This window comes from Candida parapsilosis, contig 005569 (assembly GCF_000182765.1).
Source record: "Candida parapsilosis strain CDC317 annotated contig 005569".
Classification (NCBI taxonomy): Eukaryota; Fungi; Ascomycota; class Pichiomycetes; order Serinales; family Debaryomycetaceae; genus Lodderomyces; species Lodderomyces parapsilosis.
In genome coordinates, this window is record NW_023503278.1 from 1319245 (window position 1) to 1335712 (window position 16468).

The 16468-nt window shown below is 39.4% G+C and overlaps 10 protein-coding genes across 10 annotated transcripts; 5 read left to right on the plus strand and 5 right to left on the minus strand. All coding sequences in view use genetic code 12, as the record gives it.

The window, feature by feature from the left end:
- Window positions 1-93: 93 nt before the first annotated feature.
- Window positions 94-417, plus strand: CPAR2_106070 (uncharacterized protein; the record flags this gene model as incomplete). The annotated part of the gene is made up of 1 exon (XM_036812667.1): window positions 94-417. The coding sequence occupies one exon, from the start codon at window positions 94-96 to the stop codon at window positions 415-417; it is 324 nt and encodes a 107-aa protein (XP_036663752.1).
- A 682-nt stretch (window positions 418-1099) lies between these two features.
- MIA40 (Mia40p) lies at window positions 1100-1990 on the plus strand (the record flags this gene model as incomplete). Its single annotated transcript, XM_036812668.1, has 1 exon — window positions 1100-1990. One exon carries the CDS (start codon window positions 1100-1102, stop codon window positions 1988-1990), a length of 891 nt encoding a protein of 296 aa, XP_036663753.1.
- A 43-nt stretch (window positions 1991-2033) lies between these two features.
- On the minus strand, window positions 2034-2774 carry YPT7 (Ypt7p; the record flags this gene model as incomplete). The annotated part of the gene is made up of 1 exon (XM_036812669.1): window positions 2034-2774. One exon carries the CDS (start codon window positions 2772-2774, stop codon window positions 2034-2036), a length of 741 nt encoding a protein of 246 aa, XP_036663754.1.
- Window positions 2775-2889: 115 nt separating this feature from the next.
- On the plus strand, window positions 2890-3492 carry YKT6 (palmitoyltransferase; the record flags this gene model as incomplete). Its single annotated transcript, XM_036812670.1, has 1 exon — window positions 2890-3492. The coding sequence occupies one exon, from the start codon at window positions 2890-2892 to the stop codon at window positions 3490-3492; it is 603 nt and encodes a 200-aa protein (XP_036663755.1).
- A 7-nt stretch (window positions 3493-3499) lies between these two features.
- On the minus strand, window positions 3500-5059 carry CPAR2_106110 (uncharacterized protein; the record flags this gene model as incomplete). The annotated part of the gene is made up of 1 exon (XM_036812671.1): window positions 3500-5059. One exon carries the CDS (start codon window positions 5057-5059, stop codon window positions 3500-3502), a length of 1560 nt encoding a protein of 519 aa, XP_036663756.1.
- A 2220-nt stretch (window positions 5060-7279) lies between these two features.
- Window positions 7280-8677, minus strand: SHA3 (putative serine/threonine protein kinase; the record flags this gene model as incomplete). Its single annotated transcript, XM_036812672.1, has 1 exon — window positions 7280-8677. One exon carries the CDS (start codon window positions 8675-8677, stop codon window positions 7280-7282), a length of 1398 nt encoding a protein of 465 aa, XP_036663757.1.
- Window positions 8678-10617: 1940 nt separating this feature from the next.
- On the minus strand, window positions 10618-12132 carry GAL1 (galactokinase; the record flags this gene model as incomplete). Its single annotated transcript, XM_036812673.1, has 1 exon — window positions 10618-12132. One exon carries the CDS (start codon window positions 12130-12132, stop codon window positions 10618-10620), a length of 1515 nt encoding a protein of 504 aa, XP_036663758.1.
- Window positions 12133-12724: 592 nt separating this feature from the next.
- GAL10 (bifunctional UDP-glucose 4-epimerase/aldose 1-epimerase) lies at window positions 12725-14740 on the plus strand (the record flags this gene model as incomplete). The annotated part of the gene is made up of 1 exon (XM_036812674.1): window positions 12725-14740. The coding sequence occupies one exon, from the start codon at window positions 12725-12727 to the stop codon at window positions 14738-14740; it is 2016 nt and encodes a 671-aa protein (XP_036663759.1).
- A 70-nt stretch (window positions 14741-14810) lies between these two features.
- CPAR2_106150 (TRAPP subunit) lies at window positions 14811-15302 on the plus strand (the record flags this gene model as incomplete). The annotated part of the gene is made up of 1 exon (XM_036812675.1): window positions 14811-15302. One exon carries the CDS (start codon window positions 14811-14813, stop codon window positions 15300-15302), a length of 492 nt encoding a protein of 163 aa, XP_036663760.1.
- On the minus strand, window positions 15297-16247 carry GAL102 (Gal102p; the record flags this gene model as incomplete). The annotated part of the gene is made up of 1 exon (XM_036812676.1): window positions 15297-16247. The coding sequence occupies one exon, from the start codon at window positions 16245-16247 to the stop codon at window positions 15297-15299; it is 951 nt and encodes a 316-aa protein (XP_036663761.1).
- Between the last annotated feature and the right edge of the window lie 221 nt (window positions 16248-16468).

Here is a 16468-nt window from a genome sequence, read left to right on the forward strand (position 1 = left end):
GGATTCACGTTAAACCACACATACTAGCGCACAACAATGAGTACGATCTTGAGGTCATTCCTCGCGAGATCGAGACATAGCAGAGCATTCAAAATGATGATGATACATGAGCTCAAACCAATCATGCCTGAAATGCGAACACAGACGAGATTTTATTCCGATCCGTCAATTCAATCACATAGCAGGTTTGAAACGACAAAGGAGTTTTGGAGAAAAGCTCATATTGAAAACTCAAAGGAATCTGAAAAGGTATTGAAATTGTTGAGAAAGACAGGCGCCATTTCGATACTCGTGGTTTTTGCTTCCATAGGTTATGCCGCTTTTATTGAACACACACACAAGACAGAGGAAGAAGCACCAGAGATTGAGTATATACCCAACTTGAAGGAGGATATACGGTACAGGAAAAGGGAATAGCAGTGGCAATATAGGGTAGTGAATGTGATGAATTTATGAATACGGATTAAGCTGTTGTGTAGTTGCGTCTTTTGTCCTATACCGGGTCTAGACAATACCTCTACTCTCCGAGACCTCGAACCTCTAGATTGAGACTATCTTCTGGGAAGAACCACATATGAGCTGAAACATCCTAGTGCGGGCCACATTAGTGAATGAGCCACAGCGAAAGCACGGCATCTAGCTCAAACGATGAGGCTTTTTATCGACTGCATATAAACCGACCATGTCACGATCCCCACAAATTGAAACATTGGATGTGATGTCATGTCGCATTCATTTCGTGTCGTAGCTGCTAGCCGTCTAAATGTATGGACCCTTCTAGCCAACTGTTAAATTCACCCGTGCTATACTTCCCCCTGTTGTGCTCAGAATCGGTACAATAATTCCTCCCCCCTAAAGTATTACCTAATCTTGGAACATCATCGAAAAAATCATTAAAAAACGGTTACATCTTTTTTCACAGCAACCTTCGCAATAAAACTTCAAAATAGACCACAATGTGATAGGGTTGTTACACAAATAACACCTCCTACATAATACCAGATTCTTTTATTTGCTATTTATACTCGAGAAAAGTATCTCATGATGGATTTTATCTTCCTCTTGATTCGAGAAAAAAGTATATCCCACTCGATCAGAAATGTACAGACTTCTTTCTAAAACTGCAATTGCACGCCAAAGTACTACTAGATTAGCCAAATCTTATTCCACTAATGCATCTACGTCTTCGAGAATCAATTTTAAATTGGTTGCTGGTGTTGTACCAATTGCAGTTGCTGTTGGATACTTGGGCTTTTCAAATTACATAAGTAATGAAACTGTCCTCGGGGTTGCTGATAAGATCAGAAAGGAATTTGAAGAAGGTGATGCATTGAGTAAAGAGCAACAAGAGAAGTTTGCCGATGAACAACAAAGATTGCGAAACCAAAAGGAAGACAAGGAAATCGCCAAGATTGAAAAGCAACAAAGTTTAAACACAAAGAATGCCGGCGGTCTCGATAGCACTGATCCAGCTTCGGATTCAGAAACTAGGGAAGTTGCTTCAAAAAAATTGGACGACGATACCAGCAGACATGAAGCTAGTGACCCAAAGAATGTTGAAAAATCAAAGGAAACCAGACAAGATCTCAAGGAAAACTTTCATCCTGAAGGTAAATCACAAAAGAAACCAACCAAGAATGAAGGCGACAAAGGTGAAACTGCTTATAATCCGGAAACTGGTGAAATCAACTGGGATTGTCCGTGCTTAGGAGGTATGGCTCAAGGCACTTGTGGTGAGGAATTCAAAGACGCTTTTTCTTGTTTTGTGTTTTCCGATGCAGAACCAAAGGGAATTGATTGTATCAAAAAGTTTGAGACTATGAGAAGTTGCTTCAAGAAACACCCAGAGGAGTACAAAGAGGAGTTGTACAATGGTGATGAAGAAAATAGCACTGAAGTTGTAGAACATGTGGTTTTAGAGGTGGCCGAGCCAGCAGTTAAAGAGATTGAAGATGGTCTCGATTCAGGAAAGATCAAGCCAAAGAAGTAAGTGATGTGGAGTTATCTATTTAAATAAAATACATTTGCATCGTCTAACAAGCACATCTTTTTGGATCCTTATTCATTTCTCTCAACTCGATATTGTCAAAATCTTGTAACTTCTGGCGTTCGTAATCGGCTCCCAGTAAAATAGTTTTCCCCAACTCGCCTACTCTGATGAACAATGCCTCGACTGCTTGCAATTGTTTTGCACTCACTTCTATTAGATCCGACTTCCAGTCGTATACGTAATCACCAATATTAGTCTCCGAGGCAGTGTTTGTAATTATATCCTCAATTTCCTCCTTATCAACCACTCGGTCTCTCCCTCGATCTGTCTTGTTGCCTACAATAATAACACCTGGGTGTGAAACATGACAATGTTGCATAAATTGATCAAACCAGTCTTTCAAACTTAACACTGATTCATAGTTTGTGATATCATAACAAAGCACACAAACATCGGTACCACGATAAAATGCTTGTGATATGGAATTAAAACGTTCTTGACCGGCGGTATCCCAAATTTGCAAATTGACTCTTTCTAAAGGCTCATTCATAGATGATGTTTCATCGGAGGGAGTTGTCTCGTCTGTTTTAGGTGGTAGTTGGATTGTTGTTGTTAGGTAGTCACCACCTATTGTTGCCTTGTAAGCATTGGTGAATATGTGATGAACAAATTGTGAGCGTAAGCAAGTCTTTCCAACCCCCAGGTCTCCTAATAACACAACCTTGAGTGTAGGGGTAGTGAGACTAGTTTGCTGAGTGCTGGCATCACTTGGTATTCGTGCCATTAGCTCTCTTGGTTGTGTGTGTCTGTGTGAACACGCTACCTGATTCCGCCTCGCCCAAAAATTTCTTTTCGTGATTTCAATCTTTGCTACATATAGATCTCTCTAACTCAACATCATGAAGGTCTATTACATCGGTATATTAAACACTAGTGGAGACAAGGCTGTCGAACTAACTTCTGCAAGGGATTTGTCCCAATTTTCGTTTTTTGAAAGAAATGGAGTATCCCAATTCATGACCTTCTTTGCTGAAACTGTATCGCAAAGAACCCCAGCTGGACAAAGACAGAGTGTTGAAGAGGGCAACTATGTCGGTCATACATATACTAGATCAGAAGGGATTTCAGGTGTCATAATAACTGACAAAGAGTATCCAGTTAGGCCAGCATACACATTAATCAATAAAATATTAGAAGAGTACTTGTCTTTGCACCCCAAATCCGAATGGCAAAACCTCGATCAAACTAATTCTACATTGGCGTACCCTGAATTGGAAACTTATTTGAAAAAATACCAAGATCCATCTCAAGCTGATTCGATAATGAAGGTGCAACAAGAGTTGGACGATACCAAAGTGGTGTTGCATAAAACCATTGAGGGAGTATTGCAAAGAGGAGAAAAGTTGGACGCTTTGGTTGACAAGTCAGAGGCTTTGAGTAGTTCATCGAGAATGTTTTACAAACAGGCCAAAAAGACAAATTCTTGTTGTATAGTGATGTAGTCTATATTTACAATTGATGTTGGTTTTTCACTGCTTCAAATGCTTTCAAAAGTTTACGTCTGGCACCTAAGGCTGCGACACCTTTTTCTTCCAATTGGTCACTATTAAGCCCAATCAAGTCTTTCCAATACACATCTTTTAAGCAGTCTGTGTACTTGTGCAATCTAAGCAACTTTAGCCACGCTGGGATATTATTCAAAAGCTCAATACTTGCAACTTCATTAGGCATTGATGAGTTGGCTCCAGTTTGACTGTTGACAGAGTTGGTGGATATGTTTGCATGCATAGTGGTTGCTGTAGGCGACGTCACTTTTTTCTTCAATCCTGTGGTGGTATTGTGATTGGGCCTGACCGGTACTGATGCCGAATTTGCTCCTCTGTTGATGGAGTTTTCAAAATTCATCGCTGAAAAGTGATGAGCACCATGCTGAATGTGTTGGTTGTGTTGACTGTGCTGATTGTGCTGATTGTGCTGATTGTGCTGGTTGTGCTGCTGATTCTGTTGACCATAAGGTGTGCTCCAATTTTGAGGATGCTTCCTACTATCCAATGCCACTCTAGAATTTATCGTCGCAAGTGCCCCTAGTTTCAATGTATTAGACATATCAAGGTTTTCATCCTGATGAAGACCTTGTCCAGCACCATTTGAATAGAAAGGCTGGTTGAAATGAGTTTGAGCATTGCTTGCTGCCAATTGCAAAAAGTTTGTCTTTTCGTGTAAGTGTGAAGTAGGTGATTTCGATCTAAAGCCAGCTACACCCTGGTTCTTTTGCAAAAATGGGTCAGCCGAACGAGGGCGAGCAACCATGTCCAAATTAAGCGGGTTAAAAGTATTGGCTCTTTGCGGTTGATTAAATTCATTTAAGCTCAAGTTTTCAATATCAAGATCGGGATTATTTCCATACGGCGACAAAGGGTTTTGTAATGGTTGGTTATACACTTGCAAGTGTTGATCAAGTTTAGCCTGAAATGTAAGCAACACGTCAACAGGTAAGCTGGCACACAAGTAGTCAATCATTGAAACAGTATCCTGTGGACTAAGATTTTCAATCCAGTTGCTAAATACCAAAAGATCCAGGTACAAATTTGATTGTGGAACTTGATTCAACCCTGGTCTTCGAAATATATTCGCAAAATCGTGAGCTGACTGTGGTCTATCAGGAATGGATGGAGGTTGCAAAAAGCCACCTGTAGGTTGCGAGCTTTGTACTCTACCCGTTTGTGTAGCGTGCAGTGTTGGTATTTCCTGAGAACCTATATTCAACAAGTTTGATGAGACACCTGCATACTTGGATGCAGAAGGTGCTATCAAGTTACTACCAGAAGGACCACGCTCTTTAGTAATAGGCGGCGCACTTTGCGACGCCCTTGTTTGGTTCTTCAAGTCTAAATCCAACTCCGCTGTCAATGTTTCAAACTCGTGCTGAAGATTATATCCAACACTTTGTTGTCGCTGAGATGGAAACTCCGATTGGTTTAGCGGCTTAGCGTGGTCTAGCGGCGGCGGCGAAAGCACAATAGGAGCCGTCTGAGAATCCGAGGAGGTTTTTAACTTGCTGTGATCCATTCCTTTTGAATGTGTTTCCATGTTCGGGTATTTTGCTGCTGCAGCAAACTTTTTCTGATGGATTTTTTATTTTTCTTTTTTATTTTTTTTTTTCTCTCGATGCTTCTCTTCTCTTCTCGTTTTTCTGAATTTTCTACAGTGTCAGTTGCGGTAAATTGTTTGAGCTAGTCCGCTGTTTAATTGTTGGATCCTGTTAACAGGAGTGGTTCAAAGTCGAGAAATAAAGGGACTGTCCGTAAAATTTTGCCATGAGTCTAGGAAACCGACGGAAAAATTTGTCAACGCAAGTTTTTTCTAAGAAAGAGAGAGAGCGGAAGCGTTTCCATAGAGTGCTATGTTAAGACAGTGACAAATCGTAGGTGTAGATTCGCTAAGTGACTAGAAAGCAGAGTATAAACTGCTTCCAAGAAAACTGTCTGAGAAGAGCTTATACCATGTCTGCGTAACAATAGTAGAAGAAAAGGGGCAGCTTTGCTGACGCTAGAGTCCGCTACCAACTGCGATTTTGAAGAAGTCCGAATGGTGGAGTATCGTAAAGTAGTACTTACGATGATGTTGAATGCGGATTTTGAGGTTGTCGCCGTTTTCACTGGAATGAGTGGCTGTTCCAAGATAGCTCGAAATGGGGCTTTTTCTACCTACAATTTGAGATCCCTTTGTAACAAATAAGACCCAACGACAAAGAAAGAACTGATGGCTAGATCCCTATTGGGTTGAGAGCAAGTCACATCTGCACAATCTATGAATAAGTGCCACCCACGACTATCACTTTGAGTTTATAATTTTCCTTTTCTCCTATTGTGGGAAGAACTATTACCTTAATTCAACGGATAAATTGCAAACGTTTGCTGAGAAAGAACCAAAATAAAAACACCTCGAAGCCATATAAGTCGGTTCAAACATTTGTCCACCGAGGTGCACTGATACATGGTGTCGCAGTAACGTCGACGGTGCTATTACACGAGCTTGATGAGTTACGTGAAATTTCCAAGTGCAAAATCTGAAGTGGCCCCAATTTGAGCCGAGGATGAAAAAGAAAGCCATGTGCCACAAAATTAGGAGTTTTTCCGCTTTGATTTCCTCAAGTTTCGCAACAATAAAAACTGACGGTACATATTGTCTCAACAAGCCAAAATTCATTTAACCGGGAGAGGGTGAGAGGCGTAACAAAGGAGAGCAAATATGAGATACATATGAGCTTTTGTGATGCCTTGGGAGGGATTTAAGAAATTGCGAAACTTTGATGGCTGAGTCTTGTTAAGCTAGGATGATTGTCTAAAACGAATATGGAATTAGAGACTGATCAAAGCTCACCCGAATGAGCTTTGTTCCACGGGATATGCAATTATCAGCAAGGATAACTAATTTGTCACTCATCCTGTCGCAATCTGTCTGCTATTGCACCGACCAATCGAAACAATGAATGACTCAAAGTCAAGATTACAAAAAGGAAAATAATGTCAACTGCGCATAAAGCGTTTTATTCATTTTTCTTCCCTGTTCCCTTGACCCGTGAAATGGTGAGCAAAAGAGAAAATGGAATCACGTTAGTAAAGCATCAAATAGTAGCATGATAGCATACGATGTGCATGTAAATCCTCCTTAAAAAAGGGGCCAATGGATGATCAAACACCCTATTATTCTTACAGGTCTTGCCATAGTGGGAAGCACTCCGAGGAACGAAAGGAGTAGCAAGAAACCAACAACACTGCCTCCTTCCAAGAGTTTTCTTCTCTTTTCTTTTCTTTTCTTTTCTTTTTTTCATCATTCGGAAGACCGCCACAGGAGGTGTTGACGATTGGATGAAATTCGAATAGAACAATAGTATAGATAGGCGAAGATTATTCTCTTTTCTATTGTGAACTTTCTTTACTGATTCCGACTAGAGTTCGTAGAAAACCGGAAAGGCATAAAGCTTTGAGAAGATTATATTTTCCTTTTTTTTTTTCTTCCTCCCTCTCCAATTAGCCGCTATGCTGATGACCAAAAATTGGTAGCACAAAACTTACAATGAGCAAATGCGAGTGTGGCTTTTCCAGCAATTTTTTTTCTTTTTTTTTTTTTTAATTAGCCGTGGTTTATTCTACTCAAAAGTTGCGAAAATGGATAATTGGCCAATACGAAAATCTCTTCTTATGGGTTAGTTGTCTACACGTTGCTTTGACACAAATGGTATACAGAATGTGCTTGATTAAAAATTCTATGTAAAAAAAATAAGTATTAATAGACTGCTCTAAGAAGAAAGTCTTGAAGACAACACTTATGTTGCTTTTCGGGGAAGTCCTGTGGTGGAGTCAACTGTTGCGATATCACATTATTCATATCTTCAACCTGAACTATGTCTTCGGCATCTGTAAAATACTCCTCTTCGTCTTCTATATCTTCATAGTCATCCTCTTCTTCTTCTTCGTAGTCACTTGCGTAAGAGTTATATGCAGTGGCATCGGGTGTAATTAATTGCGGATTATTGTATTGGTGATCGTTGAAGAAGTCACAAGTGATGATCTGTTGCTGCAATTTCTTTAAAGTTACCCTCTCATTTGGATTCAATTTGAATATTGAATTCAACAAATCGTTAAACTGATTTGATATAGGAAGGATTGACGTCAAGATTGATTTGTTGCGATTTAAAATGTAGTTGGTGAAGACTTCACTATTTTCATTGAATGCTGCAATGGGCCATGGATTTCTAGAGCATGTTATGTTTATGAAAAGCACTCCCAATGACCAAATATCACCCGCCAATGTTGGCAAGTACATCTCACCAGCGTCGGTTGGAAATTGGTTGATATCAACAAGTCCTCTAATTAGCTTGCTGGATTTGTAATTTGTAACTCTTTCTGGTGCCATGTAGAATGAGGATCCACGGCATGCATTACACTTTATAAAGCTTGAGTCAATTGCAAGTCCAAAATCTATCAAGACTAGCTGTATTTCGTCGTAGTCAATGACTCCAGAGTCTCTCCTCTTGTACTCTTTATTATACTTGACCATTATATTCTCTGGTTTCAAGTCACAATGATATACTGATTTTTGATGGCAATACTCAACGGCAGCACACAACTGTAGCATGGCATTCTTCATTAATAATTGTTTCTGTTTATCACTTCGCCTTTGTTGAAAAATTTGTAGGTCGATTATGTTTGTAAACAAGTCACCTTGATCATAGTAATCTAGTAGTATGACAATCGCAAAGCCTTCCAATTCAAATACTTCATGTATGGTTGCAATATTAGGATGATCGTGTACTTTTAAATGTAATGCAATTTCAGTCAAGAACTGACAATCGTGTCCTTGACCCTTGATGTAGTCAAAGTCTATGCTCGTTGGCTTGGGGATAACATGGTTGTGAAAGTATTGAGAAAATTGTTGTTGTATTAGTTGCTTATTTGATGATGAGCCGAGTTTCATTGGTTGTTGCTTCAATACCATCTTGGCTGCAAATTGTTGTTTGGTGTAGATGTTTTCAACCAAATATATGAGACCATATGTGCCCGCGCCAATTTTGCGAACAAATCTCAATTCTTTATTGAACATGTAGCCATCTAGGCTCATGTTGACATTTGATTTCTGTCTCTTAGTTGGTTGTGGTGAGTCAAATATTGGCAAGTAAGTCATTGTCGATGAAGGGCTAAAAACAAAAAAAAAAGTAAATGGTGATTCTTATTATCATATGGGAAATTTAGATTGTCTTTTATAACCAGATGTTGCAATTTTAAAATTCTTATTTTTAATTTTTAATTTTTATTTTTTATTTTTTTTGTTCTTTTCCGATTTTTTACATTTGCAGCGTCTCTATTTTCCGTTGAATCGTTTTTCTAGAACCACAAATGTACATTGGGTTAAACTGTCGAATGTGCTGTTTAACTCCGGAACGTTTTGCTTGTCATCCGGGTTTCTTAACACCGCAGGTCATTTGGATCTTTGCACGGATATAGGTGTCTTCCGTGGTAGAATGATAGACCAAGAGGGGGTGAGATTTGGACATTTGTCTTTGTTCTGAAGGTGTGCGATTGACTGTGTGTCGCCTCGTCGTACCGCAGCAAAGATAATAGGTTGCATTTATTACGTGGTATGATTTATTCTTTTTTTTCTTTAAAAAAAAATATTAAAAATTAAAAACAAAAAAATAATAAATATAAAGTAACAGATTCAACTCTATTGTCTCTATCTACCGAGGAATAAAAATTATTACGAATAGCAAACCAAGCCTGATTCATAATTATATCCGCCTCATAGCTCCTTTCTCCTTCGTTGAAAGGCTATGTCGTCAACTCCGTTCCCGTTGTTGTAGATCAATCGCTGATCAGGTTTAAACTTCCCCTCCTTACAGAAGCGAACAACACAGGAAACTGTTGGCGTTGGCATGTGAATAACCAAATCATCTTTGTTGAAGCGAAAGATGGAATCGAAAGAAAACAATAGCAAAGATTTCGTTCATCTCGTCATGTCATGAATTAGTAAGTTGCGACATTGAATTCAACCTTGCATGTGAAGTATTTTGAAATCAACTACAATCTATACGAAGCTCTATCTTTGGCCACGTAACCCCTAACAATGTAGGTATTTGCCTTGTTTGTTTTGCGGAGATTAGTGGTCGTGAATCACAAGGTTCGTCAACTTCCTACGTCCGTGTTGAATGACCCCTACTTACTTCTCTTGCTGATCCTTACCCCGGATTTGCAAGTACCAGCCAGTGGCAGTCGCTGAAACCCCCTTGATCAGCTATGATCAGCTGATGCAGCTGTTGTAGCTAATGCATTTCTTGCCACTTTCGCAACTCTCGCAACCCTCCTACTACAACCTTTCCTAATTAGGCAATGTTGTTACTCTTTTTCCGCACCATCAATTTTAAGCAAAAAAAAAAAATATTCCGAAGACAAGCACACAAAGTTCGCATAACGGATGATTAAAATCATTCGACTTTCAAAGACGAGTGTGCATAGAATTCCAAAATGGAAATAACACGCGATTTTGGGTGCGGAAGTAAAGAATCCGCAAGCGATTGTTGCACTCGCTCGTACCCAGTGTAGGAAACTACCGGAATAGAGGAGTCGCAACTTGACTGGCTTTGTCAAAATATCAAAAATCACAGTTACTATATTAAATGCAAGCACGTGCTTGAACAAAGTTTTTCCTTATTTTAAGAAATCGTGCATAAACTCCGACATCTTGCACACCATCGTGCATTAACTGCGCCAGCCACATATTTTTTTCGTAAAAAAAATAGAAGTCCGAAAGTAACTCAAACCTATTGAGGTAAACAGTGGTTGTGTCATTAAGCGGTTAGAGGCAGCTATCTCTGCCGTGTAGAACCATTCAATCCTTCTTAGCATGTGAAAAAAAAAAGAAGTACGGAAAGCAATAAATTGTGTAAGACCATTAAAGGGAGGAAAAGAACCCTTTAAAGATTTGTATTCCAAATTAGTACACGCATGTGAAAATTTACAGCCACCCCTTGTTTACGATTCTTACCAAATTGGATTCGAAGCAACGGTTATGAGACTGGAGATAAGACATTAAGCGAGTGTACATAAGGTTCTAGACTACTTCTTTTCTTACCCCTGAAGTGCATGTGAAAAATCAAGCTTTACCAAACAACTTCCTGTTGCTGGTTTACTATCAATCACAGCCTCTCGTATTTCTTCATCGGTAATACCAGGAAATTCACGCTTATAATAAGCCTCTAAACTTTTTGTTAATTTAGGTAAGTTCTCTGTCGTGGTTAAATGCACAATTGAGCCACCCCAACCAGCGCCTGTGACTCTTGAACCATAGGCACCATTTGCTAGCGCAATTGAGCAAATTTCATTCAACTTGGGATTAGAAGACTCATTCAAAATATCAAGATCGTGTTGTGACTCATTCATAAGAGACCCAAATGTTTGCAAAAATTGTGATGCATCAACCACTGTTGATAACAATTGAAGCGTTTTCAAGACTCTTAAGCTCTCGCGATAGACATGAAGAGCACGTTCATACAATTTTAAAACATCGAACTTGACGGGAATTTTCTTGAGATATCTTGAGTGAAACTCCTCTGGGGTAAGACCCATTTCTTCACAACATTGTTCAACAGTATATCCCCCCTCTTTCGTTAATGTCTTTCCCACAACATCAATCATTTTTTCTAAATGGACAACACCCACATCCAAATCCTCGCCATCCCAGGCTCCACAATACCCATCCATCACTCCACGGAGTGAGTACGTATCAACATTCGAATCCTTAACTATACCTTCTTTACCTTCGACATTCAATTTCTTAGCCAACAAATCACCAGCAATAGCCATCTCCACCACTCGTAAATTGTAGTGGATCGGAGCCGTTTCATACTTGTTTGAGACCTGCAAACTATTTGTAATAACAAATGTCAAGTTTTTAACTGGAAACTCGAATGGAGTTCCTTTCAACTGTGGTTTAAACTGAATAAACAAAGCTTTGCCTTGTTCGCCGTACACCGAAGCGCATTGGTCCATTCCTCCATTGTTGAGACCAAGATAGTGCTCAGAAACTACAGTAATTCTTGTCAAATCAGCTTTACTAATGTCTTCAACACCATTTGCGTACAACACAGCCAAGGTCGATGCAACGCAAAATGCAGCTGACGAAGACAATCCACCTCCAGTGGGCACGGTTCCACTAAATGTGATATTCATCCCTTTCAACTTGGTCATTGCCTTTTCCTGCAAAAACTTGGAAGCAACAATCAATCCACATTTGAAGTAGTTGGCCCATGTGTGGTGTTCACGATCAATGGTAAACTCTTCTGCAAGGGAAACTGTTTCCTTGGGAAACTTGGCACTGTCAGTGTTGGCAATAACAATCATGTCATTATTGTTTGTGGAAACAGCAGCAACAACATCAACCTCAATTGCCATAGGCAATACTGGGAAATAATTGTAATCTATGTGATCACCAATCAAATTGACTCTTCCAGGGGATCTAGCAAAAAACTCAATCTCGTCATTAGGATACTTGCTTTTAAATGTTTTGACTAAGTTGGCATACCTTGACTTGTGAGCGGAAGGATCTGAATAAAACGACAAATCGTTAAACTTGGGGACCGACATTTTAATAATTTCAACAAGCTAATGTTTGAGTGGAAAGGAAAATCCGTAATTAGCTATTTATAATAATACATTTGCACTCAATGTTTAAATTCATTTTCGTGGTAGAGATTCAGTGTCAGCGATTTTTCGTGTCGGAGAGCTTTCACGGACAAAAAAAGAAATAAATAATAGACAAGGACAAACTCACGGCAATTTGTCAAGAAAATTTTTTTGCAAAATGTAACGTTACATTGGCATTTCCCATACAAATATCTCCTCACAAAAGGGACCCCCCACAGATACACAATTTCTCCGAGATCTCTCCACGACACAAAATACAATAACGCTCATAAGTAACGCTATTTGTTGGGTAAAAGTCACTGCGTTGAAGAAAAGATTGGGGTGGCCTACCGAAAATTTGTCTGCTTCCCCAGTATGTATCGTCAATTGTAGTCTCTTTCAATATGGCCCCTTGAATTCTCCATACTTAATACCGATGCAACGTTACATTTTCGGACGTCAGTCATTATTATAACAATCGTTATAAATAATACATCAATGCGCAATGAAAAAAAAATAAACTTAATGGATCTCACTACTTCATCATCAAACAATGGAAAAATACATTCTTGTTACTGGTGGCGCTGGCTATATTGGATCACATACAGTCATTGAGCTAATCAACAATGGGTATAAGGTGGTCATCGTTGACAATTTGTCCAACTCATCCTATGATGCGGTTGCACGTATTGAGTTTATTGTCAAACAACATGTACCTTTTTACAATGTCGATTTAAGAAACCGTGACGATTTAGACAAGGTGTTCAAAGAGTACAGCATTCAAGGTGTTATCCATTTTGCTGCGTTGAAAGCTGTGGGTGAATCAACAAAGATTCCATTAAAGTACTACGAAAATAATGTTGGTGGAACCATGTCATTACTTGAAGTGTGTGCTGAAAATGGGGTCAAGACAATTGTTTTCTCATCGAGTGCCACGGTTTATGGAGATGTCACTAGATTCGGCTCAAAATATATCCCAATTCCTGAAGTATGCCCTACAGATCCCACAAATCCATATGGTAAGACAAAATACGTTATTGAGCAAATGTTGAAAGACATTTACACCAGTGATGATGCATGGCAAGTTGCAATTTTGAGATATTTCAATCCAATTGGTGCTCATCCGTCAGGCTTGCTTGGTGAAGATCCACTTGGTATTCCAAATAATTTATTGCCGTACTTGTCTCAAGTTGCAATTGGCAGACGTGAGACGTTATCCATTTATGGAGACGACTACGACTCAACTGATGGAACTCCTATCAGAGACTATATTCATGTGGTTGACTTGGCCAAGGGACATATAGCTGCTTTGAACTACTTGAAGAACTTGCAAGATAAGGGATTGTATCGTGAATGGAATTTAGGTACTGGGAAGGGCTCCACGGTGTTTCAAGTTTACAATGCATTTTGCAAAGCTGTTGGAAGAGACTTACCTTACAAGGTGGTGGGAAGAAGACAAGGTGATGTGTTGAACTTGACAGCGAAATCAAATCGTGCTCATGAAGAGTTGAAATGGAAGGCTGAGTTTAGCATCGAGGATGCATGCAGAGACCTTTGGAAATGGACAACTGAAAATCCATTTGGATTCGAGATAAAGGGTTACAAATGGCAAAAGTTTGATGGATTGCAAAATCGTTTGCACGCAATACAAAACAAGGACTTACAAGTAAACTTTTGCAATCGAGGAGCATTAATTCAGGACATAAAGTTTGGTGACCAGCATGTTGTCTGTGGTTTTGACAACGCCAAGGATTACAAGCTAAACACAAATCCATACTTTGGAACAACAGTTGGTCGTTATGCCAATAGAATCAAAAATGGGGAGTTTGCGTTGGATGGTGCCACGTATAAGCTCACTCAGAATGAAGGCAACAATACTTTACACGGTGGAAGCAACGGGTTTGACAAACAAAACTTTTTCGGCCCAGTAGTTAAACACCTGGATGGTAAGTTTACCCTTGAGTTCAAGGTTGTTGACGTTGATGGAAATGATGGGTTCCCGGGCACTTTGGAGACAGTTGTGCAATACACCATTGAGGATTCATCGATTGAGATTGAGTATGAGGCCAAGTTGCTCCAAGGTGAAGCAACTATTGTTAACTTGACCAACCATAGCTATTTCAATGTCTCAAATAATGAAACTATTGATGGGACTTACGTAAAATCCTTCCTGGATAAGCGTTTACAAGTTGATGGTGAAAAGATTCCAACTGGAAAGATCGTCTCTAAGGCGATTCCTGAAACAATTTTGTCTGACGTCGTTTTGGATGACTGTTTTGTTGTCAACGAGGATACATCTATTGATACCAGAGCCGAAAAATTACACCCGTTGGTGGAAGTGACCCACCCAAATTCCAGCATCAAGTTTACAGTGTCAAGTACTGATCCAGCATTTCAATTCTATACGGGTGATGGTATTGATTGTGCTCAGTATGGCAAGAGAAGCGGGTTTTGTGTTGAACCATCGCGTTATATTGATGCTATTCACTTGGATGATTACAAGGGACAAGTGGTGTTGAAAAAGGGTCAAGTTTATGGCTCAAGAGTTAAGTACGAGTTTAGTATGTAGATATAAATCGATAATTCTTTTCTGCGAAAAAAAAGTCGAGTCAACATCGAGTCAACATCGAGTCAACACCATGAAAGTATACTCCATCCTTATACTCAACAAAGCCGGTGGCCTAATCTACCAAAATGAACTACAACCTGGGCTCTCCAAACTCACGGCAAATGATTATCTCGTTCTAGCGGGGACGCTTCACGGTGTTCATGCTATAGGTTCGAAACTTGCACCAACAATATCAACGACATCGAAATCAGAAGCAGCTTCACAAAATGCTCAAATATTATCTACGGGTAAACAGATGAGTTCGAATACCAATCGCACGGGGTTGAAAAGCGTCGAGACTGATTTATTCAACTTGTACATATTTCAAACTGTTAGCGGGCTAAAATTTGTATTGATAACAATGCCAAACTTGGATCCAATTGAAGTGCAGCGAACTGAGGATTTGTTTAGATATCTATACGTGGCATATTCTGATTACGCTATGAAGAATCCGTTTTATTCAATGGATATGCCTATAAAGAGCTCATTGTTTGATACGAAAGTGAAGGAAATATTGCTATAAATTGACATAATCTATATTTTTCATAGCTTTTAACCCTTCATGTAATGTCACTTTTTGCCTCCAACCAAGCTTGCGCAACTTTGATGTATCGATGGAGTAATCTATATCGTTGTAGTTTCTGTCTTTTACATATTCAATTTCAGTTGAATATCCAAACACTTTATTGATCACGCTGACTAGTGAGTTATTGTCAATTACTTCTCCACCCCCTACGTTGTAGATCCCAACACATTCGTTTTTGCGCCATAGTATGTCCATAGCATCCAAGAAATCACTTATGTATAGATACCTCCTCTCGTTAGTTCCATCCCCGTGAATTGGAACAGAACGGCTTTTCTTCCCACACTCAATCACCAATGGGATTAGCTTTTCTGGATACTGACCTGGCCCATAAATATTGTTTGGTCGCAAAATTGTCACCGGTAACTTGTAAGATTTCACATAGGCATTGATAATCATGTCGATTGCCGCCTTGGTAGCTGAATAAGGGTTGGTTGGGTTCAAAGGTGAGTTCTCAGTAGCTTCTTTGATTTCATCTCCATACACCTCATCGGTTGAAATATGAATAAAAGTATGTATTTGAAGGAGTCTGTGACATTCGAGTAAATTTTGAGTGGTTAAAATGTTGTTTTTGGTGAAAAAGACGGGTGAATCAAATGATCGATCCACACAAGACTCTGCAGCAAAGTTTATGATGTCAGTCACTTGATATTGCTTGGCCAATTGAAGTAGAGGTTCCACGTCCTCGCTCAAGTCTAGCTTGACGAACTTGTAGTTTTCAAATCGCTCCAAATATTTGAGCAGTTTGTAGTTGCTAGCGTAGTTCAACACGTCAACGCATATGAAGTAGTATTCGGGGTGCTTGCGGACCTCTCGAGAAAGGAAATTAAATCCAATAAATCCAGCACCACCTGAAACAAGAACCCGCTTTGTATAGTTTGTCATGTTAGTACTGTAGTTGTAACAAAACAATTCAAATCATTTGTCCCGTTCTCTATTTGCTTAGGTTTGATGTGTTATATGTTTTAGTTCTTCACGGCGAAATAGCAATAGATGCCTTCTCCATCTCCTGCCGAACAATTCTTCCGTGATTAATCTTTGTGTTGTTTATGAACCTCCAAAATGTAACGTTGCATCATAGTTAAGAAAAAAAACAGTGCTAAGTT